Here is a 26,270-nt window from a genome sequence, read left to right on the forward strand (position 1 = left end):
AAAAACGTGTATTCATTTATGACTTTTTTATTAGTATGATTGTTTGGGTCAGACAATAGTTTCAACATTCATTAGTTTTATTAGCTCTTTATTTTAGTTATCAACTAAAAATGCAATTGCATCTGCAAGTATCCCATAATACGCATACTATAAACTTTTGTCATTTAGCGTGTTGCGCACATTTGTTAGATTTGAAATTCCTACGTTGATGGGAAAAAATGTTGATCCTCCAGACGATGTGTTGTCATGCGAGAGGCGGTGACCCGTGGCGACCCCAGGCCAGGGACACACACAATCCTTTAGCTTCGCGCGCCACCGTGAGTCTCCTCTGCATCACTTCACACGAGACATTCAGCATTGTTCGTGCATCACAATAGAGCATCCTTAATATTCAGAAAAATCGTCCGAAATCAAATATAAATCTATTGCTCACTGAATAAATTTAAAAGGGCGAAACATAGCCTTATGTCTCGTTTTTCCCCTCAGAAATTTATCCTAAACATGAACGCTTGTCATGGCGCCGTCTTGCTCACTAGAGGGAGACATAGCTATTATTGTCATTTGTAGAAGTAAACTAAACTCTTGTTGAAAGAAAGAAAGAAAGAAAGAAAGAAGGAATTAGCACTTTTTGATAAACTTCTCAGATCTCAGTTCATATTGGACCTGTATCTAAGCAGCCAGATAGTTTAACCGTGATCATTTATGTGGCCATGGAAGATTTTATTGTAACTGAAAAATAAAATGCATAAATTGTAGGCTAATTACTAGGATTAAAGCTTGTTAAAACACAAAAAGGTTGTTATATTATAGTCAACAACACAGAAGGCGTAGGCTGATCATGTAGCTAGACTAATAGATGGTAATACTTAGATAAACTTGTCTAATATTTTCATAACTCATATTTATTAGGATACTTCATCTCATGGTGTACAGAAAACAACAGAAGCTTCATCTTGCTTTATTAGCGAACGTCGCAGTTTATATTTATCAACATCAGTGCCTATGTCGTCTTTTTTATAACCCATAATTATTAGGATAGGATAGGCTAGTTTAGGGTTCCTCAAATCTTTCCCTGGAGGGCCAATCTGCTGCAGAGTTTAGCTCCAACCCTGATCACACTCACCTACCTGTGATTTTCTAATGATCTTGAAGACTCTGATTAGCATGCTCAGGTGTGTTTGATTAGGGTTACAGCTAAACTCTGCAGGAGTGGGCCAGATTTGAGGATGCCTGGGCTACCTTCACCTCACGGTGTTTAGAAAAAAACTGAAGCTTCATCCTGCTTTATTAGTGAACCAATTAAACTCATTCTTTCACTTCGTACGCGTAAAAATATGAAACGAGTGTTCTGATTGGTCGAGCGCCCGGTTTGCTATCTGAAGAAGACAGCTCGGAGAGCCATATACACGCCTTCAAGTAACAGCTCTGTGGACGCTACAGTAACATCATTCAGGTTTGTGCAATTCTACCTTAATCTTGGCTGGATTAGTATTATTATTTCAATAGATTGAAATGAACAACGCTTGAAAGCATCCAAACCGTGCACGTTAATAATTATATCACGGAGAAAAGCGTTCAAATGCAAATTGTGCGTCACTACATCTGGTCAGCCTCTCATGCGCGCTCAGTTTAATACATAAATGCAGCGATGATGCCACGTTTGGGGATGTTTTTATGCAGCGAGTTCTTTTTGAAGCAGAGTACTGGTGGGAAGAATTAAGTTAGACTCGTTTGGTTCTTTTGAACAGTTCGTTTCAGCCATAGTCTGGCATGCAATTGTTGCATAGGCTACTTCGCCTACTGTAAATAATGTTATATATTAAATCCTGCTCTGGTGTGTATGTGTCTCATACAGTTCCAGTGTGCTTTATCTGTGTAATTTCTAATATTAAAACTATTAAAAGTAACTTCCCCATCAGTCAATATCCTCGGTTCACTCCAAATGATTATACCATCAGCTCAGTCATAAGTCGAATCAATCGATCATATCGGTTCAGTAACTACTGACTTGAATTGATTTGTTAGCTTACGAACCAATTCGGACCAATCCCGTCCAAATCGTGATCGAATCGCGCAGGTTGATTTTTGTAAACTGGTTCAACCGATTCATTGAAAAGATCTGACCATGGAAGAAATCAATCACGAATTGAACATCGCGAAGCACGAGTGAGCGCAGGAAAGGGCGCTTTCACATCTGTATTTAGCAGAAAAAAAATGGAGAATGTTAAAACATTTTCCCACAGTATAAGTGTTAACCCAACGTGAATTTCATTGGCATTCCTCTATCAGAGTCAGAGATGGCTGAAGTTTAGCAGAGGATCGTGTGAAGACAAAGAGAGGGGCGGAGATGGAGCGTGCTTGGAGACGCTTGTCGGTGCTTCGCGCGCTCTATTGTTAGTTAATTAGCTAATACAGAACGGAATCGGACATGGAAACAATGCAGCTCTTGTCCACGGCATGTTGTGGCATCACTTATTGTCGTGTGACCTCCCATTTGCTTTTCCATATCGCATATCACTGGCCATCACACATTATAGGCGGCATCCTGAACTAACCATTTAACCTGCAATGCTAGACATGCAATTTATTTGATGCAAAAAAAATATAAATAAATAAATAAACTTGGTCTATTAAAGGTTCAAAGAGAACATCCAAATAGAACACGGTTATGCAACAGGTTTGCAGACAAGAAGACCTCTTAACACAGTTAATTTGGCCTCATTTCGTTGATGCAGTGGCTGAAAGATGGACTTATTTTTGGATCATAATCACATCAGGGGAATTATATTTATGTAACTTATTAAAATGTACTTAAAAACAATTCGCACTTTTCCTATATTTTAAAAAGCATAAGAGATGATGTAAGAATTTGTCAAATAGGCTTAAGTCTTGCATGAAACACTAGAGAGAGACATTTTTTTTCAATATTGTGGTATAGGCTAAGAAATATGTTTTTTAAATGAGATGACTATCAGTTAAATGCATGATTTATTTGTGTGTGTGTGTGAAACCGAAAGTGATTTGTGACTATGTTGTGGTTTTAAACTGTAGAGTTGTGGTATATGAGCAGCAGACGTGCTCAGGAATGTTTGGAATTTTGGCAGTCTAGCAGTCTGAGGTTGTGCTGTTTTCATTTCCTTCTATTTTTCTCATATTCGTGCAGACAGTTTGTTCTGCATCTTTGGGTTTTGTGGTCACGTCGTTAACTTTCTTTCAAAGTTAAGGTTGCATAGAAATGTTTACTACTTGTTCTTTGTATTGATAGTTTGCATATTCTATAGATCATTTTGCAAGAATCTGTTATTTTTTCCACTAGTATTAGGCTGATGATACACGGGGCAACTTTTTGAGCAATGCTGCTAGGCAACTTTGGGTAATGTTGGCTTCAGTGGGCAACCAGGTGTGAGACAGGGCCCACGACCGATCTAAATTATCCAGATAGAAAATTCTTTACCCATTCTCGATGGGAAAGTGCCCAAGCAACATTGCTCAAAAAAAGTTGCCCAGGAAAATTGCTCAAAAAGTCACTCTGTGTACCATCAGCCTTAAAGTAAAAGAGGAGCAATCCACTGAGGATAGTTGCCCCACTCCAGAATAACACCTGTTGCTGTGGTTATCAATAAAAATGTGTTATGTCATTTAATATATTTAACAGGTTTGCAGATAAAAGCACCTGTCTCAAATTCCAGATCTTCCATTTCTATTGTAAGTCTTTCTTCTCACAAAAGCCGAAACCGCCCTCTGGGCTTCTATAGAAAATGGTTTGCATTATGTGCTGCTCCACTTTTAAACCTGTTATAGAAAGCTTTAGGTGTGGCTCAGCTAGAAAGAGTTCAAACATGACCAAGCCCATTTCAGACCATAATCTAGCCTGCGCTGCATTTATTTCTAGCTCCTGAAAGACTAACTTCCACGAAATCATGAGATTCATGTGAGAAGTCTGAAAATGTGCATAATGAGATCGTAGAAAAACACAAATACGGTGAATAGTTGTGAACACACACGCTCTTTGTCTGTCATCAAGACTGTTTGATGATTGGTGGAACTTGATGTAAATGGGTTGTAAAATAATCTGCAAGTAATCCAAACGACTCAATGTGACCAATGAAAAGTTGCATGTTTGTAACAAAATAAAAAATCCATCAAGACATTTTTTCTAGTAGAAAAAGTTGTATAATCTGAATCAGGAGAGAAATATTTACAGATCAAGCACCGTTTACAAGCGAAAACCGTTCTGAACAATTGTCATGAATGTGAGAGGGCAACAGGGGATGGACTTTTTCACTGGAGGAAGTGATGTTATAAATTATGAACTTATGCTCTGGCCAGAAGTGAACGTGCACCCATTCACTGCAGAGGATCATTTGCTAGCAAGTGATGTAATGCTAAATTTCTCCAAATCTGTCCTGATGAAGAAACAAACTCATCCACTTCTTGGATGGCCTGGGGGTGGATAAATTTATCAAAATTTCTATTTTCTGACATGACTAAACTATTCCTTTTGAAGAGTAACAGTACTAGTTCAGCACTAGTCAATTAATTTTCTCTCTTGCAGAATGTGACATTGTTCTTCTCCTTGTGCTTGTGCTTATTGTCTATTAATGTACGTGTGGATGATCTTGCGGCTAGGTCACTGTCAGTCATTTGCCTTTGTCTCTCTTTAATATCTTCTTTCTATAACACCCAAACAAATCAGTCTCTGTTCTCGACTGAATTGGGTCAATGGCTCAGACATTATGTCATATATCTATTGTTTCATTTGTCCATGAAAGCTATATACATATTTTGTAAAACTAATGGACAAATTAAATGATAGTGCTCCTGAATAACATTTTGGCTGTTGCTTTTTAGATTATCAGTGCTACAATTATTACAGCCACGGAACTGCAAGTCTCCCATACAATCAGGTCTCTTGGATTGTATTGCTTTTCTCTGATTATCAATACATGGGCTATCATCTAGACCAGTGTGCTTTAGCTCTCTTTCCTTCAGGGAGCCCATGAATAGTTCAACAGCTGCTATGATGCCCTAACAGACTGGATAATAGGAAATGTATTTGACAAGATTTTTTTGTTTGCATTTTTTTTTTTTTTTTTTTTCAACCACAATCCTTAGTCCAAAAATAATCTCTAAATCTGAATGGGCCGCTGATGGAGTTATGCAGTTATGTGGGTTATGCATGTCAGTATTATGAGATACAATTCCTGGAATTACACTACATACTACAGTGGGATAATAAGGGCCAAATGTCCTGTTTGAATTTTCAAAAATGTAAAAAAGCAGAGGTGGTGTGTGTGTGTGTGTGTGTGTATATATATATATATATATATAATATGCAGGAAAAAAAGAACCAATTAAAAGGTTTGACAGACATGAATGTCATTGCATTGTTGATGTGTTTCCAATTAAAAAGTTGAAAGGGGACAATCTTTTATGAAACTGTAAAAAGCTTGTATATGTTGCAGTCTGATAAAATCATATACAGTACTAAAATATATATATATATATATATATATATGACACAGACAAAGCCGGTCAAAAGTTTGGGATCAGTAAGATTTTCCATGTACAGAAAAAAAACATATTTTGTGAAATATTATTGCACTCCAGAATAACACCTGTTGCTGTGGTTATCAATAAAAATGTGTTATGTCATTTAATATATTTAACAGGTTTGCAGATAAAAGCACCTGTCTCAAATTCCAGATCTTCCATTTCTATTGTAAGTCTTTCTTCTCACAAAAGCCGAAACCGCCCTCTGGGCTTCTATAGAAAATGGTTTGCATTATGTGCTGCTCCACTTTTAAACCTGTTATAGAAAGCTTTAGGTGTGGCTCAGCTAGAAAGAGTTCAAACATGACCAAGCCCATTTCAGACCATAATCTAGCCTGCGCTGCATTTATTTCTAGCTCCTGAAAGACTAACTTCCACGAAATCATGAGATTCATGTGAGAAGTCTGAAAATGTGCATAATGAGATCGTAGAAAAACACAAATACGGTGAATAGTTGTGAACACACACGCTCTTTGTCTGTCATCAAGACTGTTTGATGATTGGTGGAACTTGATGTAAATGGGTTGTAAAATAATCTGCAAGTAATCCAAACGACTCAATGTGACCAATGAAAAGTTGCATGTTTGTAACAAAATAAAAAATCCATCAAGACATTTTTTCTAGTAGAAAAAGTTGTATAATCTGAATCAGGAGAGAAATATTTACAGATCAAGCACCGTTTACAAGCGAAAACCGTTCTGAACAATTGTCATGAATGTGAGAGGGCAACAGGGGATGGACTTTTTCACTGGAGGAAGTGATGTTATAAATTATGAACTTATGCTCTGGCCAGAAGTGAACGTGCACCCATTCAAAAAAAAACAGTGGGATAATAAGGGCCAAATGTCCTGTTTGAATTTTCAAAAATGTAAAAAGCAGAGGTGGTGTGTGTGTGTGTGTGTGTGTGTGTGTGTGTGTGTGTGTGTATATATATATATATATATATAATATGCAGGAAAAAAAGAACCAATTAAAAGGTTTGACAGACATGAATGTCATTGCATTGTTGATGTGTTTCCAATTAAAAAGTTGAAAGAGGACAATCTTTTATGAAACTGTAAAAAGCTTGTATATGTTGCAGTCTGATAAAATCATATACAGTACTAAAATATATATATATATATATATATATGACACAGACAAAGCCGGTCAAAAGTTTGGGATCAGTAAGATTTTCCATGTACAGAAAAAAAACATATTTTGTGAAATATTATTGCAATTCAAAATAACAGCTTTCTATTTTAATATACTTTAAAATATAATTTATTTCTGTGATCAAAGCTGAATTTTCAGTATCATTACTCCAGTCTTCAGTGTCACGTGATCCTTCAGAAATCATTGTAATATGCTGATTTCTAATCAATGTTGGAAACCGTTGTGCTGTTTCATTTTTTTTTTTGGGACCTTTTTTTTTTTTTTTTTTTTTTAGGATTCTCTTATTAATAAAAGTTTAAAAGAACAGCATTTATTTAAAAAATAATTGTTACAATATACAATGCTATTCAAAAGTTTGGGGTCAGTAAATTTTTTTTTTTTTTTTTTTAAAGAAATTAATACTTATTCAGGAGGGATTTGTTAAATGGAAAAGTCACAGTAAAGACTTATATTGTTAGAAAAGATTTCTATTTTGAACAAATGCTGCTCTTTTTAACTTTGTATTGATCAAAGAATCAAAGAAAAAAGTATCACATGTTCCAAAAAAGAATGAAGCAGCACAACAGTTTCAACACTCATAATAAATCAGCATATTATAATGATTGACATTAGAATGACACTGAAGACTGGAGTAATGATGCTGAAAATTCAGCGCTGCATCACAGAAATAAATTATATTTTAAAGTATATTAAAATAGAAAACCAATATTAGAAATTGCAATAAGATTTCCCAATATTACTGTTTTTTTTAATTTATATATATATATATATATATATATGTGTAACATACACGCATGCATACTATAGTACTCTCTTAACAATGAATGAGAGAGACAGAGACAAGAGTGGTTGCCCAAGCGGTCCTCTTTTGTTGTCTTTAATAAACATTGTATTTCATTAGAACACTTTGAATCATAGTAGCCATTAACGCATATAAATACTTGAATCAAATCACAGTAAACAAATAAATAGATAATCATCTATACAGAAATGTTCTAGATCTTCCATACATCTGGATTTACTCATAAATATCTCAGATCAACTACTCAGGTATGTATTTCAGGTAAGTAACACAAGTGACACAAAAATGATTCCGCTTAAATGATACATGAATGGACTTCTCTATGACACTAGTATTAAAATTACACATAACAAAATATATACAAATAATTTAATTATATTTATGACACAAACTCTATGCAGCAGGGTGGTCACACTCTCCCCAACAAAATAAAATGTTGTCCCGATATCAATACACTCAAAGTCCTAAACCAGTCCATATCGTTTCACTTCACACTTGTAAAGGTACCAGGTCACACATTTTTCAATGCTTATTCTCAATTTTCGTTTATTTATTTTTTTACATTCAGTACATGCATTCAATAATCACTCATCATGTTCCTGTTTTACAGACAGTCCTTGTTAGCTGATTATCAGCTTTTCTGAATTCAAGTTCATTGAGCTAGTGCCCCAAACAACAGTCCCAGAATCAAGGCACTAAGGAATGTTCATTAAGAATCAAGTCCACACAGGAAACCGTCAAGTTCAAGTGCAACATACTTCAAGCTGTTCTCCCAAGTGCTCCAAGGAAAGTTTCAAATTGTTCAGTTCATTTAATTTGTCTAGGCCTTTAAACAGCCCATGTTTTTTTTCTTTTTTTCGGCCCAACAACAGTTCATTCTATGAGTGTCACAGTCCCTTTGTTGGCAACAGATAAGTGCAATCGGTTAGGGCAGTTAGTGTCAATATGAGGGCAGTTTGTCAGTACAGTTCTGCAGTGCCACCTTAGACCTGGTCAAGTGAAGGTTCATTGGGTTCTTTAATTTGCTGGATAATAGATGAGTGAGGGCTGAGAATAATGAATCTGCATTGGTACCCAAGAATTCATATTTGGTGTGTGTGTGTGGGGTGTGGATTAAAGTCATTTCTCGCATTTTGTACACTGTAGCATGTAGGAGTTCCAAAGTTTTCATGTGAACCTCTTTGGTGGTCGTCATTGTTGGACTCTAGAAGGTTCCTCTGCAGGATTCCTCTGTGCAGGTAAGTGATGTTCTGGTAAATGTTGATAATTGTCGTTCTTCAACAGGTAAGTGTTGTGTAGGTGAGTGTCTTCCAGGTAACTACTTTTTTTTTTTTTTTTTTTAAACAGTCGTTCAGGTAAGTGGTGTTTTCCAGCAGGTAAGTGTTCTAGTACATCTTGTTCCTGTTTATCTAGATGTGGCAACACATCTTTTGGCTATTGCTTGTCATTCCACAGAGAATGCTGTTGTACATAATTTTCATCAATATTTAGCTCCATTTTGCAGGAAGAAAATATTTGTAAGGTCATTACTTTAAACCTTTAAGAGTACACTATATAAATGACCTCAAAGACAACATGGACTAAAGCCACAAACCTGCTTTTTGACATTGCTTTCGTCTTTGTGTCTGTGTCTGTGCCATCATGACTTTTTAGGGTATTTGCACGTTTTATTGGTTACGTAAGCTTGGTGTTAATTCCATAATGTGTCTAGAAATGTTATTAAGTTTTGATTAGGAGGTCACCAAGCTGACAATACCATTGGTAAACCACGGAGTGTATTGTAATTTCTCAAACAGTCTTGGGAATTTATATATATATATATATATATATATATATATATATAAAAAATTTAAATGAATTTTCAGCATTAAGTGCAGCTGACTCTGTTAACCTGAGTTATTCACCTTGACATGTTCAAGCTTTTACAGAACTACAATTTTGTGTGTGTCATGAGTTTGGTATCCTGTGTGCCATTTGTCAGAACAGCTGTTTGTTGTGGCTTCTTTCTCTCTCTCTTTTTCCATTGGGTTCCATTTATGACATAATGCTTTACAGAGCTTTCTCAGCCTGCAATATCATTTGAATATCTCAGTTGTCTTTCTCATTCAACATTAAGAGTAAATACAGAACCCTTTGGTAGAATCTCCTGTTACTTGGATGTTTTTGAAAATTGGTTTCTTGATCTGTATCTAATTGTAATTATTCTAAAAAAAAATGTAGGTGAAACATCTGATGTCAAGTTGATACTTAAATGAATCCTCATACAGTTGTGTGTTATTAAAAAGTTCCTCTGGCTTCTGGTGTGAGACTCGTCTGTCTGTCTCACTCTCACCATCTTTCTCCCAGTGGGCTGATTGTGAGTGTTGCTCTATCATTGGTTTATACTGTCTGCAGTCCCAAGTATGGAGAGAGGTTAGTTTTCACTTTGAGGGCAAGCACTGCCAGACCTGCCATGTGATCAGCTTGACATTTCCCATCTGTGAGCCAGATACACACAGCTGCTGGCACTAACATTTACACACACACACACACACACACACACAGACACACACACAGACTGTCAATTTAACCCTCTTAGAAACAGTATAATCATGAATTGAAAGATGTACTGTATGCTTATGTCCACATGAGACTAACAATGTGCAGCCACACACAGATGTTTAAACCTTCAATGACATTGAAAAATGCTTTAAGTTAGTTAACAATTAGGCCAGGCAAATATAATTTTAACTTCTTTTGATTTTTAGTGTGAAATATAACCTGCACAAGTTTTTGACAAATTCAGTGAGAGGTTACTTCCTGGCACATGTGGAATGTCTTGTGTTATTTTTTTATTTATTTTTCTCTTTATGTTTGTGAATTACTGTATTGTGTTTGAGCAACGGAGTGTTTGATCTGCCACACATCTCTTGTTCTCGTATTACAGAGCAGATCTTCTATACGACTATCAGCTACTGTGCTGTTCATCAGGAATTTCGCACACAAACACAGCAATGTCAGCGCTAACATCTTTGGGTTGGATTTGTGTGCTTATGTTTCTGAGATAAGAAAAGCAACAGTACGCACTGTATTGATGTGTGGGATGCCAGCATCTCCATGTGTTTTGATGCATTTCAAAAGACCCACTTCATTCTCACATACAGACACACACGCGCGCACACACACACGATTGCATCTGCTTAGGGTTTAAATACTGAAGCCAACGGGTAAAAAAACATTCAGAATGCAATGAGAAGTGGGAGACAAATGAGAACTAGAAAGGAAGAAATGGAGATGGAAAATTCAGTGACCGTTTGGAGTGAGAGAAAAAGAGGGAGACCCACGTGGTGGTATTGCTGTCTGTGAGGGTCATTCTGCTATTCATAGCCAGTAGTTTCCTTCAGGTCAGTTTAACTACTACAACAGACACGCGCTGAAAGCGTCCCTTAAAAAAAACATAATATTACGATATGAGCTATTATTCACGCCAACACACACAGAAGAAACCCAGCAACTAGAGCTGCAGGGTAAGTATGTGTGTGTGTGTATATATATATATATATATATATATATATTTTTTTTTTTCCATCGTTGCATTGATTTCATCATAAAAGTTTTGTTATGCCACGCTGGTGTGTGTGTGTGTTCACCTGTGATACTTTTAGGTGTAATATTGCCCCCAAAAGTGAGGTAAATCAGGGTGAAATCTGGTGTCCTTGATTGGAAAATCAATTTGCAAATAATCTTTTTGGAATGTTCTCATTTCGATAGCTATGTAAATGTGTGTGAACTTTAGACTCTAGATTATTTCAAGGTCAGGCATTGGGACTTTAGTAGAATGGAAACTAGAGAACGTTTTCACCTTGAGAAATACTGAAATTGGTGATCTGCTTTCAACTGACATTGACATTTTATTTGTGTTTTGTGAAATTTAATTCAACTTTTGGTAGCCTATAAAGAGTGAATAAAACAAACTTAACAGTGAAATTGTTCTGTATGTTACTGTCGTCCTTTATGGTAGGCCTACACTGAAATAAGTTTAGTGTAGAAACAATTTTTACTCAGAAATTGCTAGTAAATTTGACAAACAATTACAAAGAAAAGTAACTTATTAAATTAAACACAATTTTGAAGTAGAAAACCTGAAATTGTATTTTCTTGTAACATGTACTAGTAATGTTTTATTTACAACTTTAAAAAATTGTTTTACAGTGCAGAGTACACTATAAATACTAAAACGCTAAAAGCATTTGCTTCCATTTATTGATTAGATGGATTTATTACAACTGATTTAAGATGTTGAAATAATACAAAATGTGGTTCATCATAAGATTGTGATAAAATAATTATTCTGCACTTACATTAATTTTTTTTATATCTTTGTGAAGTTTCTGTTGCTTAGGACACTGTTAAAAAAAAGAAAAGAAAAGTTGAGCCAACTTAAAATTAAGGCAACCAGCTTAGCAGACACTTGAGTTTTCTCAACTTGTCGTTTTAAGTTTATACAAAAATTTGAGAATCTCCCACAAAAATAAGTTGAGAACTCAAAAATCTGCTGAAGCTGGTTGCCTTAATTTAAGTTGGCTCAACTTTCTTTTTTTTTACAGTGCATTGTGATGCCAAATGGAACAATATTGGTGAATTTGTGCAAATACAAGTTTGTAATCATTTAGATTTAATGTTGTTGTTTTTAGCATTATTGTGCTCACCAAGGCTCAAGTAAAAACAGTGATATTGTGAAACATCATTACAATTTAAATGAAATGTTTTCTGCAAAATATGTAATTTTATTCCGTGATGCTAAAGCTGAATTTTCAGCCGCCACTACTCCCAGTCTTCAGTGTCACCTGATTCTTCAGAAATCATATTAATATGCCTAATTTGTGCTTAGTATGTTTGTGTAAACAGTGATAAACTACCTTTCAAAAAGAGTTAAACAAATTGTAACATTTCACAAGATTACTCTTTTACTGTATTTTTAGTCAGATAAATGCAGCCTTGGTGTCTTCATAATAGATGTTTGTGTTTTTATATTATAAACTTTTGACTAATAGTGTAAATGTGAGAAGTCTACGTATGAAACGGTGCATTAATGTCACACAGACCTCTGAGGTGAAGGCCCCATTATATCATCTATAACACATTAACAGTGCTCCTCACAGGATTTAGCACTAATTTTCACCCTCAGTGTGAAGACCAAGTGATTTCGGAGATCTTATCAGCAAACACCTCACTGATACAAAGAAGCTGCCACCCTTTAGAGGAGATTTTCAACTTTGTTTTTAGAGCAGTGAAGTCAAGCTGCAGAAGTCTCTGAGGTCTCGGCTGAATGAAGGACCCTCTTCCTGTCTGTAATTAGTCCACTTCCATGAGGAGAGACTGTACAGAGAAACACAGCTAGAGGCTGTGGGCTGATGCAGCTGAAATATTTATTGCCTTTTTTATTATAGCCCCATTTTCTGCTCCTATAGAGCTGCCACAAACAAGGCAGAGAAATACAGGGATAAAATGAAAGACGACCATGTGTGTGTGTGTGTGTGTGTGTGTATGTATCCATGGACCACAACCAGTCATAAGGGTCAATTTTTCAAAATTGAGATTTATACATAATCTGAAAGCCGAATAAATATTCTTTCCATTGATACGTGGTTTGTTATGATAGGACAATATTTGGCCGAGATACAATTATTTGAAAATCTGGAATCTGAGGGTGCAAAAAAAATCTAAATATTGAGAAAATCACCTTTAACGTTGTCCAAATGAAGTTCTTAGCAATGCATATTACTAATCAAAAATTAAGTTTTGATATATTTACAGTAGGAAATTTACAAAATATCTTCATGGAACATGATCTTTACTTAATGTTCTAATGAGAACATTAAGTAAAGCTTGGCATAAAAGAAAAATCAATAATTTTGACCCATACAGTGTATTTTAGGCTATTGCTACAAATATACCCCAGCGACTTAAGACTGTGTGTGTGTATGTGTATGGGTGTGTATATATGTGTGTATATATATATATATGCGTGTATATAATAAATCTATTATACATATTAGATATTATACATCCTAGTTTGTTAAAAAAGAAAAAAACATCCCAGCATTATAATGTACAAAATGGATAAATGTATAAAAATATACTGATTAAAAAAAAAGCTAATTTTGATAAATATAAACAAATTAGATTAATATTGTCTTATAATAAATGTAGCAGGAATATTGTGTGTTTGAAGTCTACTGTATCAATAAATACATTTTAAATTATTCTTCAACTGCAATCTCCTGCTTTATTAATTTTTGTACAAAATGTGTTTTTCTTTGTCAGTCAGTCAATATGTGTTAACACAGAAATAAAGCCAAATATTCATCATAAATATACACATGTAGCGTTCACTTCAGTGGATGAATTTCAAACTGATTTTCAGCTTCTATGATAAGGCTTTGTGTCCCACTAAATTCTTCCTTCTGTGTGTTCTTCTTTCAGACTTGAGCAAGCTGAATTGGCAGAGCCATGCAGGCCCAGGATCTCATCCGACACCTGCGGATACCTGAGCTGGATGACTTGAGGCAGTATGTACGCAGCTTACCCACCAACACCCTCATGGGCATGGGCGCATTCGCTGCCATCACCACATACTGGCTGGCCACTCGTCCCAAAGCACTTAAACCACCCTGTGACCTCGCCATGCAGTCCGTGGAGGTACAGGTAGGTGTCAAAATGCTTCCTCAAAAGTTTTACACTGCAAAACCAATTTAAAAATTAGTGGTGAGGTGAAATGGTCCAGGGTAAGAATAGTCTCTCAGAATCAGGCTGTGTATAAAGCGTCTGGTCTATATTAGATTTTTTTTTTTTTTTTTTTTCCCCAAGCCACATGAACAGGAAGGACCCATATGATCTACATGCAAAACAAACAACCTCCATTTTAGATGATAACATTAATACTCTGACATGCAACAAAGGGGTCACTGTTTTATTTTGAGAACACTGACCATTAATTATACCATTTGGCAAAGAAAGCAAAATACACAGTTGCACTTAATGATATCTTGTTTCAGTGTTACTAACCTCCTCAAACAAAGCCATTGAATGTTGTTGTTGTTTTTGTTGTTGATGCATAAATTTAAACTTTGGGAAATCAAACGACACTTTTTTTTTTTTTTTTTTCCCCATTGGAAATGCTCATTATGGCCACTTGGTTGGAAAAAAATAAATAAAAAGATTCCCAGAAGACTGATTAAAAAAAAAAAAGTGCATTCTGGTTTCCAACAGTTGCTTAGCAGCCATGGCTTGCAAATCCACCAAGGTCATAAGAAGTCGTGCACACCATTATAGCTTGCAAAACTTTGACTGAAATGTTTAATAAATTTGAATTTGTTTAACAAAGACCTTTTGAATGCATTTTAGAGGTGAACGGGTGAAGGCAGCTGACGTGACAGTGATTATTTTCAAACTTCCTGTAAGAAGTAGTTCAGCAGTGCGGACTCTGGCTTCCTCTGGGTTTACCCCAGCATGTGAACAAGTTGCATGACGCAAAACTGTCTTTTTGTATGCATCTATGAACTCTTTCCTGAGTTACCCATCTGTGTCCTCAGACATACATGCAATCAGGTCTTGTGCAGAAAACATTTGCTGTATTTCTTGGGACAGTGAATTGTTTTTTTAAAATATAATTTACATTTACGTTTTAATCATTTAGATGCCTTTATCCAAAGTGACTTACAAATGATGAGAACAATAGAAGCAATCAAACCAACAAGACAGCAACAGTATACAAGTGCAGTGACAAATCTCAGTTAGTCTAGCACAGTACATATATAGTAAGGTTTTTTTTTTTTTTTTTGGACTACGTCTACTTCCTGCCAGTAAAAGAAAAGCTTTTAAGTATACACTACCATTCAAAAAATAATACTTTTATTCAGCAAGGACACATTTATGGTAAAAAAAAAAAAAGATTTCTATAAATGCCATTCTTTTGAGCTTTCTGTTTATCAAAGAATCCAAAATAAATAACCAACTAAATAATAAAAATAAATGTTTTAATGGTTTCCACAAAAACATTAAGCAGCACAACTAATTTTAACACTGATAAATGTTTTTTATGCATTTGGCAGATGCTTTTATCCAAAGCGACATTGCATTCAATGTATAGTTTGCATTTGATCAGTTCTTGTTTTCTCTGGGAATCGAACCCATGACTCTGGCGTTGCTAGCGCCATGCTCTACTGTTTGGCCTGCAGGAAAAAAAAATAAAAAAATCCAGACTTGGTGAGCATAAGAGACTGTGTTGAAAGCACTGGAACAGCCAGGTAGTTATTTTTAGAGTGGTCTTTTCATGTCTTGTTCTGTCTTAACATGCTTTTTTATGTGTATAGCAGTTTTGTGTGTATATGTGTATGTACACAAGTGCACAGACTGTAACTTTGCTTTGGATTCAAGTAATTACAGCCTCTTTCATCCAGACAAGTATAATTGTAGATGCATGTCCTTGATCTCCGTCTCTGTCTTTGCCTGAAAGAGTTTGTGTATTCTCACCATTTCTTGTATGTTTGCTATGGTAACACTGAAGCATGTTGGCAACAGCTATAAAGCCAGTCAGATCCACTATGCAGCGACCATCTGTAAATTCCTTTAGCATGAAGTCTTCCTTCCCTCTGCTGTTAATGGCCTAGTCTTTTTTTTTTTTTTCTTTTTTTTTTTTTATCAAAACCTCAACCTAATGCTGCTGTAAGCATTGTTTATGCATAAATTATATTAATGTTTAGTTCTGGTCCTCAAATTTCATTGGCGTTATAAGATTTCTAATGTACAGTTTAAAAGCACTGGGACGATTCGCTGTTTGCAGCACTGTTTCTGTTCACGCTTTTCCAGGGGTGTGTTTCCCAAAAGCATCGTTAGCTAACTATGGTCGTTAGTTCCACTGAACTCTATTGATAACAACAGAACTTGCGACCATAGTTGCTTTTGGGAAACGCACCCCAGATTAGCTGTCTGGTGTGAAGCAACAGGGGTGGTTTTGCCCGGAGTAAGGAGTTATTATTTGATTGTTTGGTACATAATACCATAGATTTTTGGTTTTATTTTTCAGGGTAATGGATATGCTCGTCGGTCTATTCTTCAGGACAGCGACACATGCATGACATACTACTACAAAGATGCTCAGACAATGTATGAGTTTTTCTTACGAGGCCTACGAGTGTCAAGTAAGTCAAATAGTTGTTTGCCTCAAGTCGTTAAGATGTTAAAATCACCAGTAGTTCACCTAAAAACGAAGCCCTAGATATTTTAAAGTTTTGTCATCATGTGTGAGAGCTTTACATTTTTGTTTTGTTTTTTATTTTTAGATAATGGTCCTTGTTTGGGATCACGTAAACCAGGCAAGCCATATAAATGGCTGTCATATAAAGAGGTAAGATTTCTATAGAGCAAAATTGATTTGAAACCTTATTCCACAACTATAGTCTATTTCTCTGTATGTTTATCGAACCCTGTATTATTTGTATTTGATCAGATATGGCTGTTGAGTAAGTTATGTATTTTCGTATGATGTTCATGTGTGTAGGTAGCAGACAGGGCAGAGTTTGCAGGTTCAGCATTACTCCACAGAGGTCACAGTCAAACAGGAGACAAATACATTGGCATATTTGCACAGAACAGGCCAGAGGTAATCACACACACACACACACACACACACACACACACACACACACACAGATTTCTGAAGTTGCCTACCTCAAACATGATGGTATTGATGATCAAAATATCATGTAATTACTTGACAGGCTTGATTATTACATAGATTGCTTTGCTTATTCTACAGCAGGTGTGGCGACAGTTTTTAATTCATAGTTCATTTTATATTAATTCTATATAAAATAATCTTACTTGTGCATTTAAGTATGTAAATTCCACAACTGATTAAGTTTTGTGCACATTTCTGCAGTGGACGATTTCAGAGATGGCATGTTACACATATTCACTGGTGGCAGTGCCGCTGTATGATACACTTGGTACAGAGGCCATCAGCTATATCATTGACAAAGGTGAGCAAGCACACAGCATTTTTTCCCAATTCTGTGCAATAGTTTTATATTTCCCTTGTATTCATTTTTAATTCTGCAAATAAATACTAGAAAAAAATAACGTATTTTTAGTAAGGACTTTCAAAATAGTATGTAGCATAATTTTTGTGTCCTATTCTAGAAAAGTGTTTTGTGCACTATAATAGAAAATGTTATTAATTGGATCATTAGTAATCCTATTTCAAACATGAGAACTCTTGGAATAGTTTTAGCATGATAATGGATATGGCAATATTAATGTACTAGGTCTTGGATGGCTAGATCGACTATGCACGCTGCTACTGCAGAGCATACATCCCATAGCAGATCTAGACAGGTGGAGCTGGGGGAGGTGGAGGGTTTTAGAGGAAGTCTGATAGGAACACTGCAGGGCCAGCTTACAGCGTACACCAGGCATCCTCAAATCTGGCCCATTCCTGCAGAGTTTAGCTCTAACCCTAATCAAACACACCTGAGCATGCTAATCAGAGTCTTCAAGACCATTAGAAAATCACAGGTAGGTGAGTTTGTTCAGGGTTGGAGGTAAACTCTGCAGCAGATTGGCCCTCCAGGGAAAGATTTGAGGAACCCTGGCGTACACTGAACCAGGCACTTTAAAAGTTCAGCAATCAATCTGATTGGCTGATTGAATCTGATTGAATCAGCAGAGGCCAGTCAACATGCAAACATATACAATCATGATATGATTTCTAGCCTTTTGCTTCAGCTTGCACCATTCAGACTGAACTTGATATTATACAAATTAATTTAAAATGCTTCATATTTAATCACATTTTGATTACTTATTTAATTAATTACCAGAACTATATTTAAGATTTTAAAGATGGAAATTGTTTTGACATTGTGACATGTTGAAATTGTGAGAAATCTGTAACCGAGCCTTTGTTGTAGCCACCATCTCCACTGTGATCTGTGACATCGCTGATAAGGCTCGTCTGGTCCTGGACTGTGTGTCTGGCCGGAAACACAGCATCAAAACCATAGTGATCATGGAGAACTTTGACAGTGAACTGACTGCACAAGCACAACAGAAAGGCATTGAGATCCTGAGCCTCAAGGAGCTGGAGGTTTGATTACACACACACACACACACACACACACACACACACACACACACACACAAACACCCTTGGTAAGCACTGATCCCATTAATCTGGCATTTGTGCTTCACTTAATTAAGTCTTTCTTTTGGCAGGCTATTGGCAAAGCGAACTACAAGACACCCATTGTGAGTAAAACTGAGCGCTGTATTGATTTACAGACTTGTAACTTTATATGTGAATAATGAATTGATTATTTGATTGCTTTATTATTGTTTTTTTTTTTTTTTTTTTTGCTTCATGGTAATTTAATGAATCTTAGTTTTGATTTTATTTCTAGCCACCTAAACCAGAGGACCTGGCACTGATTTGCTTCACAAGTGGAACTACAGGTAAAAGTGTTTATATATGCATTTACTGTGTATTTAACTGTTTAATTGTGATTAATCTCAGAATTATTTTGCAGTTAACACTTTAATGCAGCATTATTATTTTTAATGAAAGAGAACAAAATATATGCAAATGTGGCTACCATAATCATTGAGTATTTGATTTGTACTTGAGAAATGGACCAGTCTGATTCATGAACAGATCATTCAGACTGGTTTTATGAACTGAAAGAAATAAATAAAATCATGCTGGTTTGTAATTACAATTTATAATGTAAATGTTAATTTTGTCTGTCCAATTTCTTTCCTTTTTTTTTCTTTTACAAACAATACACATGGAACACATTTCATGTCTCTTTCAAATGTTGCCTCATCATATCCTGTCATATTTTGGCATTTTTAGTGCTGCAACTCAGAGAATAAAATGAATGGGTTTTTTCCCAACAGGAAGTCCAAAGGGAGCTATGCTCACACATGGAAACGTTGTTTCCAATTGTTCTGCTTTTATTAAAGTTACAGAGGTAAGCCAAGATATTTTTTTTAAAGCATGTGCTATAAATGTAAGAAGTAAACTGTGAAGTATTTCTTGGAAAATGAGCAAAAATAACCAGTGAGATTTAAAGTTTTTAGGAGCATCTTTCCTTCATTTTGTTTGTCAGTTAATACATGTTAGTAAATGTTTTCTTCAAATCAAGTTCTGTCTTTCTGTTATGTTCACCTCTTCTTGTGCTTCATTTCCTCATTTAATTATCGGTTCTCTGTCCTGTGTTGATGTGTTTTTATATTGTGTATGTTTGTGTGGTTAGGGGTTGCTGAAACCTAGTCCTCAAGATGTTCTCATCTCTTTCTTACCGCTAGCGCATATGTTTGAAAGAGTAGTAGAGGTACGCTGTATTTCACACTGCACATGTGTGTGTGTGTGTGTTTTACAGGTTCACTGCATGCTCAATCAGACAGACATTCACATTTCTTACCTACCACTAGCACACATGTTTGAGAGAGTGGTTGAGGTATGTATTATGCATGCATGCCGTCATTAAACAATTGTTTAATCTATTTTCTAAACAGTTTGTAACAAAGTTAGTTTGTGGTGCACTTAAAGGGGTAGTTCACCCAAAAATGCAAATTCTGTCATTAATTACTTCACCCTCATGTCGTTCCAAACCTTTAAGACGTTCATTCATCTTCGGAACACAAATTAAGATATTGAAATCTGAGAGCTTTCTGAGCCTGCATAGACCGCAACGGAACTACCACGTTCGAGGTACAAGTGGCGACTTACAAGTGGATCCTCTGCAGTAAATGGGTGCCGTCAGAATGGGAGTCCAAACAGCTGATAAAAAAATCATAATAATCCAAAAGTAATCCACATAACTCCAATCCATTAATTAATGTCCTGTAAAGTGAAAAGTGGTGTGTTTGTAAGAAACAAATCCAGCAGTAAGACATTTTTTAACCGCTTCCGACAGAGTCCTCTATCCATAATGCTTCCACCAGTGGAAAAAGTCAACTCCTCTGAATCAGGGGAGAAAATGCGCAGATCAAGCAGCATTTACAGTCAAAAACGGTCCAAAAAGTTCTAAACAAGTATGTTTGTTGAATTTGCTTTTGATGTGAGAAGGCAACAATGAATAACAACACATCCTCCAGTGAAAAAGTTCATACTCTATGTACTGGTGTTTTGGCCAGTAGATATTGTTTAAAGTTAAAATGCCTTAATGATGGATTTGTTTCTTACAAACAGGCAGCTTTTCACTTTTCACATAACATGTTAATTGATGGGCTTTTCATCAGCTGTTTGAGCTCTCATTCTGATGGCACCCAGAGGATCCATGGGTGAGCAATATATTTAATGCTAAATTTCTCTAAATCTGTTCCAATGAAGAAAGAAACTTCACTACATCTTGGATGGTCTGATTATGAGTACATTTTCAGCAAATATTCAATTTTGGGTGAACCATTACTTTAAATATACAATATTATAATTTCTTGACTGTGTTTGTGCCTATATAGAAATTAACTGGCATTATATTCTTGTTGCATAATTGATTTTTGTGTATGTAGGGTGTGCTTCTGGTCCACGGTGCCAGGATTGGATATTTTCAGGGTGATATCCGTCTGTTGATGGATGATTTGAAGACTCTTAAGCCCACTATATTCCCTGTAGTGCCCAGACTACTCAACCGCATGTTTGATAAGGTACTTCTGTTAAGTTACACACACACACACACTGTTTGCATTTAAGTCTGTGCTTAAATATACTTGGTGATCTTTGCTCATTATACATTCATGTGTTTGCATTAAGATCTTTGGACAGGCAAACACTCCTCTCAAAAGATGGCTTCTGGATTTTGCCACCAGCAGGAAAGAAGCAGAGCTTAAAAGTGGAGTTGTGAGGAAGGATAGCATGTGGGATAAACTGATCTTCAGCAAAGTGCAGGTATAACCAGATGAAACCGAGAAAGTGTGTAGAGCCCAAGGACAGAACAATCAGTTGAAACCATAGAGCACCTATAAAGACTCTGTTGCCTAGCAACACACCAATTCCAAAATACTCTGCATCCAACTGTCTGACATTTATAAAGCAAAGAAGAGAGAGAGAAAAAAAAAATAATCAAGAGAAATCACGTCTCATCTATGGTTCACACCAAGGACGATAACTATAAATGTAAAGTTTAAAGATCATTCTAATTCTATGAAAACAAGGATTCTATGAATTCTGAGTCCACACCACAACTATAACAATACGGATGCAAAGGAACAGTATTGTTGGAATCATTTTCAGAATGAGTTTTTAGCTGATGAAGGATTTAAAAAAAAAAAAAAAACAAAAAAAAAAAACCTTGATGGCCAATCAGAATTCACCCAAGCATTTAAAGTGGCAGATGACATAACTGCAGAGTGTGCTTATACTAAACAGAATGTTTTCTGTTGGTGTGAATGGAAATTATATTGTTTATAGTTACATTTATAGTTGTTGGTTTGTATTCTTGGTGTTTTGTCAAGTTTTTGAAAAAGTTTCCCATGCTCACCAAGTCTGCATTTATTTAATAAAAAAATAAAGGTTTATTATGAAATATTATTACAACTGAAAAGAACTGTTTTCTATTTGAATATATTTTAAAATGTAATTTATTCCTGTGATGGCAGAGCTGAATTTTCAGCATCGGTACTTCAGTCTTCAGTATCACACAATCCTTCAGAAATCATTCTAACATGCTGATTTGCTGCTCATTTTTCTCATTAAAACCATTGCACTATTGTGTATTATTTTTGTGGAAAAGTGATACGTTGTTCTTCAGGAATATATATATAGAAATTTCTATTCATTTAATGATATATAGAAAGTTCAAAAGAACAGCATTTATTTGAAGTTTTTATTTTTTTTAATTATTATTTCACCACAATACCATAATATTGAGCCATGCTATAAATGGATTAAATAAATGTATGAAGCTTATAGAGTTTTTCTGCTCATGTCAAATCAACAATAGCTTGCTCAGAACTCTCACCCATGATATAAAATGTGACTGTTAATTTAACTCTATAAGCTTTTTGTAACTAAACAGTTCAGTTTGGAGTGTTATGTTAATGCACAGTGACAACTATTTTCTGCTACTATATATACATAACCAATCTGACTCCTGTGACCCTACAGGCCAGTCTGGGTGGACACGTGAGGCTTATGATCACAGGAGCAGCTCCGGTCTCTCCCACCGTCCTCACCTTCCTGCGAGCAGCGCTGGGCTGCCAGGTACACACACACACCTCTGTTCTCCTGCTAATCAGTATTCCCACAACTGGTTTTAAGGTTACTGTTTTTTTGTTTTGTTTTTGTGATTTATTATTTTTTTAGTTTTATGAGGGTTATGGGCAGACAGAGTGTACCGCAGGCTGCACTATGTCACTTCCTGGAGATTGGACAGCAGGTAAAAAAAATGTCAATGTACTGTACACGTATTAACCCACAAAAACAAACAGACACACCTTGGATGATGTACAGTAGAAACCGCCTGTGCAGTAACACAAACTCTCCTGGTCTCTGTTCTCAGGTCATGTGGGAACACCACTGCCCTGTAGCTTCGTCAAGCTTGTGGATGTGGCCGAGATGAATTATTTTGCAGCAAATGGAGAGGGAGAGGTGTGTCAACAGTTAAAATATATTGAATCCAGAAAATTCCTTTAAAATTCAATAAGTTAAGCTCTACTGACAGCATTTGTGGCACAATGCTAATGGTGTACCACTCGATTAACGTGTGTGTGTGTGTGTGTGTGTGTGTGTGTGTGTTTTCCATAGGTGTGTGTGAAAGGACCAAATGTGTTTCAAGGTTACCTGAAGGACCCAGAGCGAACCTCAGAAGCCATAGATAAAGACGGCTGGCTGCACACTGGAGATGTCGGCAAATGGCTTCCGGTAAATTTCACATCGTCTCTTAGCACTTCTGCTCTTTATTTACTCTCGTTTGTAAATTTTTTTTTTATTTTTCCCCTAAGTCTCCCAGTTCAGTATTCAATCAGTGTCCTTATTTTTGTAAATCTTCTACTTGATTCAGTGAACCAGATTAATTTGATAATGAACTGACATCAACCCAGTTACTGAACCACAATATTTAGTATTCATTTTACCCTTTACAATAACGTTTTTTGAAAAGTCTCTTATGCTCACTTAAGCTGCACAAGTTAGTCAAAAATACAGTAAAAAAGCAATATTGAGAAAAAATATGTATATATTTGAAGTCCACATCACAGGTATAACAATGACACAGAGGAACAATATAATTGAAAAGATTTTCAGAAGGATTTTTTTTTTTTCAGCTGATTGGAGAAAAACAACAACAAAAAAACAATAACAGCCAAATATAATCCTCCGGACTTTAAAGCACTCAAGCATTTGTAACAGCAGACAAAATAACTGCAGCATAAACGCATGCTAATATAGTTATAGTTATTGTTATAGTTATCTTTATGGTTATCATTCTTTGTGTGAAAGGGCCTTAACATATGAGTAAATGTTTTGTCTATGTTATGCTCACCATGCATTCTTAAAAATAATGTCCAACAAATTTTTTGAAACATAGGAGCTGGTGAAGTTTGAAGTATGAGTTTCAGTGGACTCACAAGCATTAGTGTTTATACAATTGTAGATAAGTGAAGCGTATAACTTCTGCACAATCTTTCCAAATTGTACATTGCACATTTTAAAAATATTTTCAAGTTTTAAGAGAACAGAACCCTCCCCCCTTCTTTTAGTAAATTTGAGTATTTATTGTTTTAGAATGGGACTCTGAAGATTATAGACAGGAAGAAACACATCTTTAAGCTGGCCCAGGGTGAATACATCGCTCCAGAGAAGATTGAGAACATCTACATCCGCAGTGACCCTGTGGCTCAGGTCTTTGTACATGGAGACAGTCTGCAGGTGAGAGACAGGACTGAATGAATAGCAATGAATCCGAGTGTGGATGTGCTTTGGTACAGTATATGTGTGGGTATGTATTATTATAGATCAGTGGAGTAAACCCGTCCTGTGTCTCTTTGTAGGCTTGTTTAGTGGGCATTGTGGTTCCTGATCCAGATTTTCTGCCTGCATGGGCAAAGAAAAGAGGCATTGAGGGCTCCTATACTGAAATGTGCAAATGCAAGGTAAAACACTTTGGATTTGGAAGCTTTGCATTCATATTTGATGATGTTTAAACTTTTATTTTGTTGAAATATGAGGACTTGACTTCTGATATTGTTTTAACCAGGAACTGAAAAATGCCATCCTAGAAGATATCATTCGGCTAGGGAAAGAAGCTGGACTGAAGTCCTTTGAACAGGTTATTTGTTAATTTTGTGTTATTTTGTTTCATTTGTTGTGAGTCACATGTCAAAATACAGAAGTACTACAGCAAGGGTTTTCAACCAGGGTCTGTGGACCCCTGGGAGTCCATTAAATTTACTTTAGGGGGGCCCATTAACTCATAAATAACAGTTTATTTTTTTCTAAATATGGTTGATTTGTCTAATAACCTTTTAAAATAATTATAATGTAAAAAATGTCATTTTGTTGCTTCCAATATAATGGCAATAATAATATTAAATATGAGTTATTTATGAGTTATTTTAGAACAATATCCTATTATTAGTCTTATTTAAGCAATGTTATATATTATTAACATACTAATAATGATTTGTGTGTGTATATATATATTTCTTTCTTTAATCTGTGTGTGTGTGTAGGTGAGAGACATTGCCCTGCACATGGAAATGTTCTCTGTTCAGAATGGACTTCTCACACCAACACTGAAAGCAAAGAGAACTGAGCTGAGAAACCACTTCAGACAGCAGATTGACCAGCTCTATGCTAAAATCAAAATGTGAACCAATAGAGAGAGAGAGAGCGAGAGACCCCGTCTACACTGAGAATGACTGAACTGGAACATACTTGCAACGTGGTGATGATTATGAAGGATGTGCTCCAGTTCTGTCACAGTGAGCGGGGGGAGAGAAGGACCACTGTGGCTGGTTCTCTTGTTATTTCTACCACTTGGAGGTGCCACAGTCATCTCAAAAGAGGTGAAGTACAGTCCTGCCAGCAAAATACATACCAAACATTTCATGAGCCCTGCTATTCATCTGTGACGACAATTCAAGAAAACTGGAAGTGAACCACCCCAATGCCTTAGGCCAGTGAATGCCTTGAGTCTAATAACCGAGAGCACACCTGCAAGAACATATAAAACAGAACAACAGACTGAGACAGCTAATATTCATATGCCACAAAGTGCTGACAGGTTTCTGATTTGTAAATCATGTGCAAATATTTTCATCAAAACTTATTTAAAATATCCATTTACAGAAGTTTAATGGAAATCGCTATATTTATCAGTGTTTACTATTTAAATTTATGGTCTTGATTGTAAGTCACAATGCTTTTGTTATGGTAAACCATGCGTTTAAAATATTTCAGGTCTTTTCCATATCTGAATAAATGATTTCCACTGAAATTGACAGTGAAATGATATTGGTTCACACAAATTGGTTCTTGTTGATATTCAGATTTCACTAACAGTACTTTGAAATCTCGGTACATCTCAAATGTGCCTCTCCTGGAGATTAAAGCTTGTGTATATAGGTTATCTATTTATGTTTGTACATCTTTATTGTATTCTGGTTCATGTAAATTGTGCAAACAGTTATTTGTAGCATGTGGTTGTTGAAGAGAGAAATAAACTGATGGCGTTATCTTTTAATAGTGTTTGGGTTCCTGTTCATTAACTTTGATAAT

At 35.8% G+C, this 26,270-nt stretch overlaps 1 protein-coding gene across 3 annotated transcripts; it reads left to right on the forward strand.

Moving 5' to 3' along the window:
• The first annotated feature begins 1,212 nt into the window (after positions 1-1,212).
• acsl1a (acyl-CoA synthetase long chain family member 1a) lies at positions 1,213-26,235 on the forward strand. Of its 3 annotated transcripts, none has more exons than XM_058771754.1 (21): positions 1,213-1,453; positions 13,976-14,197; positions 16,578-16,692; positions 16,834-16,898; positions 17,052-17,153; positions 17,433-17,532; positions 18,463-18,638; positions 18,767-18,799; positions 18,952-19,003; positions 19,448-19,521; positions 19,807-19,884; positions 21,065-21,199; positions 21,306-21,440; positions 22,659-22,754; positions 22,857-22,929; positions 23,053-23,141; positions 23,298-23,414; positions 24,276-24,419; positions 24,542-24,643; positions 24,748-24,819; positions 25,223-26,235. In XM_058771754.1, the coding sequence occupies exons 2-21, from the start codon at positions 14,003-14,005 to the stop codon at positions 25,361-25,363; spliced, it is 2,094 nt and encodes a 697-aa protein (XP_058627737.1). In that variant the 5' UTR covers positions 1,213-1,453; positions 13,976-14,002; the 3' UTR covers positions 25,364-26,235. The 3 variants fall into 3 exon arrangements, with proteins under 3 accessions (XP_058627737.1, XP_058627728.1, XP_058627745.1); XM_058771745.1 differs by lacking the exon at positions 19,807-19,884 and adding an exon at positions 19,933-20,010 and having other exon boundaries at positions 1,214-1,453; XM_058771762.1 differs by lacking the exons at positions 1,213-1,453; positions 19,807-19,884 and adding exons at positions 10,866-11,016; positions 19,933-20,010.
• The last annotated feature ends 35 nt before the right edge of the window (positions 26,236-26,270 follow it).

Source organism: Onychostoma macrolepis, chromosome 01 (genome assembly GCF_012432095.1).
Source record: "Onychostoma macrolepis isolate SWU-2019 chromosome 01, ASM1243209v1, whole genome shotgun sequence".
In the NCBI taxonomy this organism is placed as follows: Eukaryota; Metazoa; Chordata; class Actinopteri; order Cypriniformes; family Cyprinidae; genus Onychostoma; species Onychostoma macrolepis.

Excerpts from the sequence above, each read along its gene's own strand:
- acsl1a (XM_058771754.1), top strand. The coding sequence starts at position 14,003 with ATGCAGGCCCAGGATCTCATCCGACACCTGCGGATACCTGAGCTGGAT. Across the intron at positions 21,200-21,305 it reads TCAACCGCATGTTTGATAAG|ATCTTTGGACAGGCAAACAC; the intron begins GTACTTCTGTTA and ends GTTTGCATTAAG. Across the intron at positions 24,820-25,222 it reads GACTGAAGTCCTTTGAACAG|GTGAGAGACATTGCCCTGCA; the intron begins GTTATTTGTTAA and ends GTGTGTGTGTAG.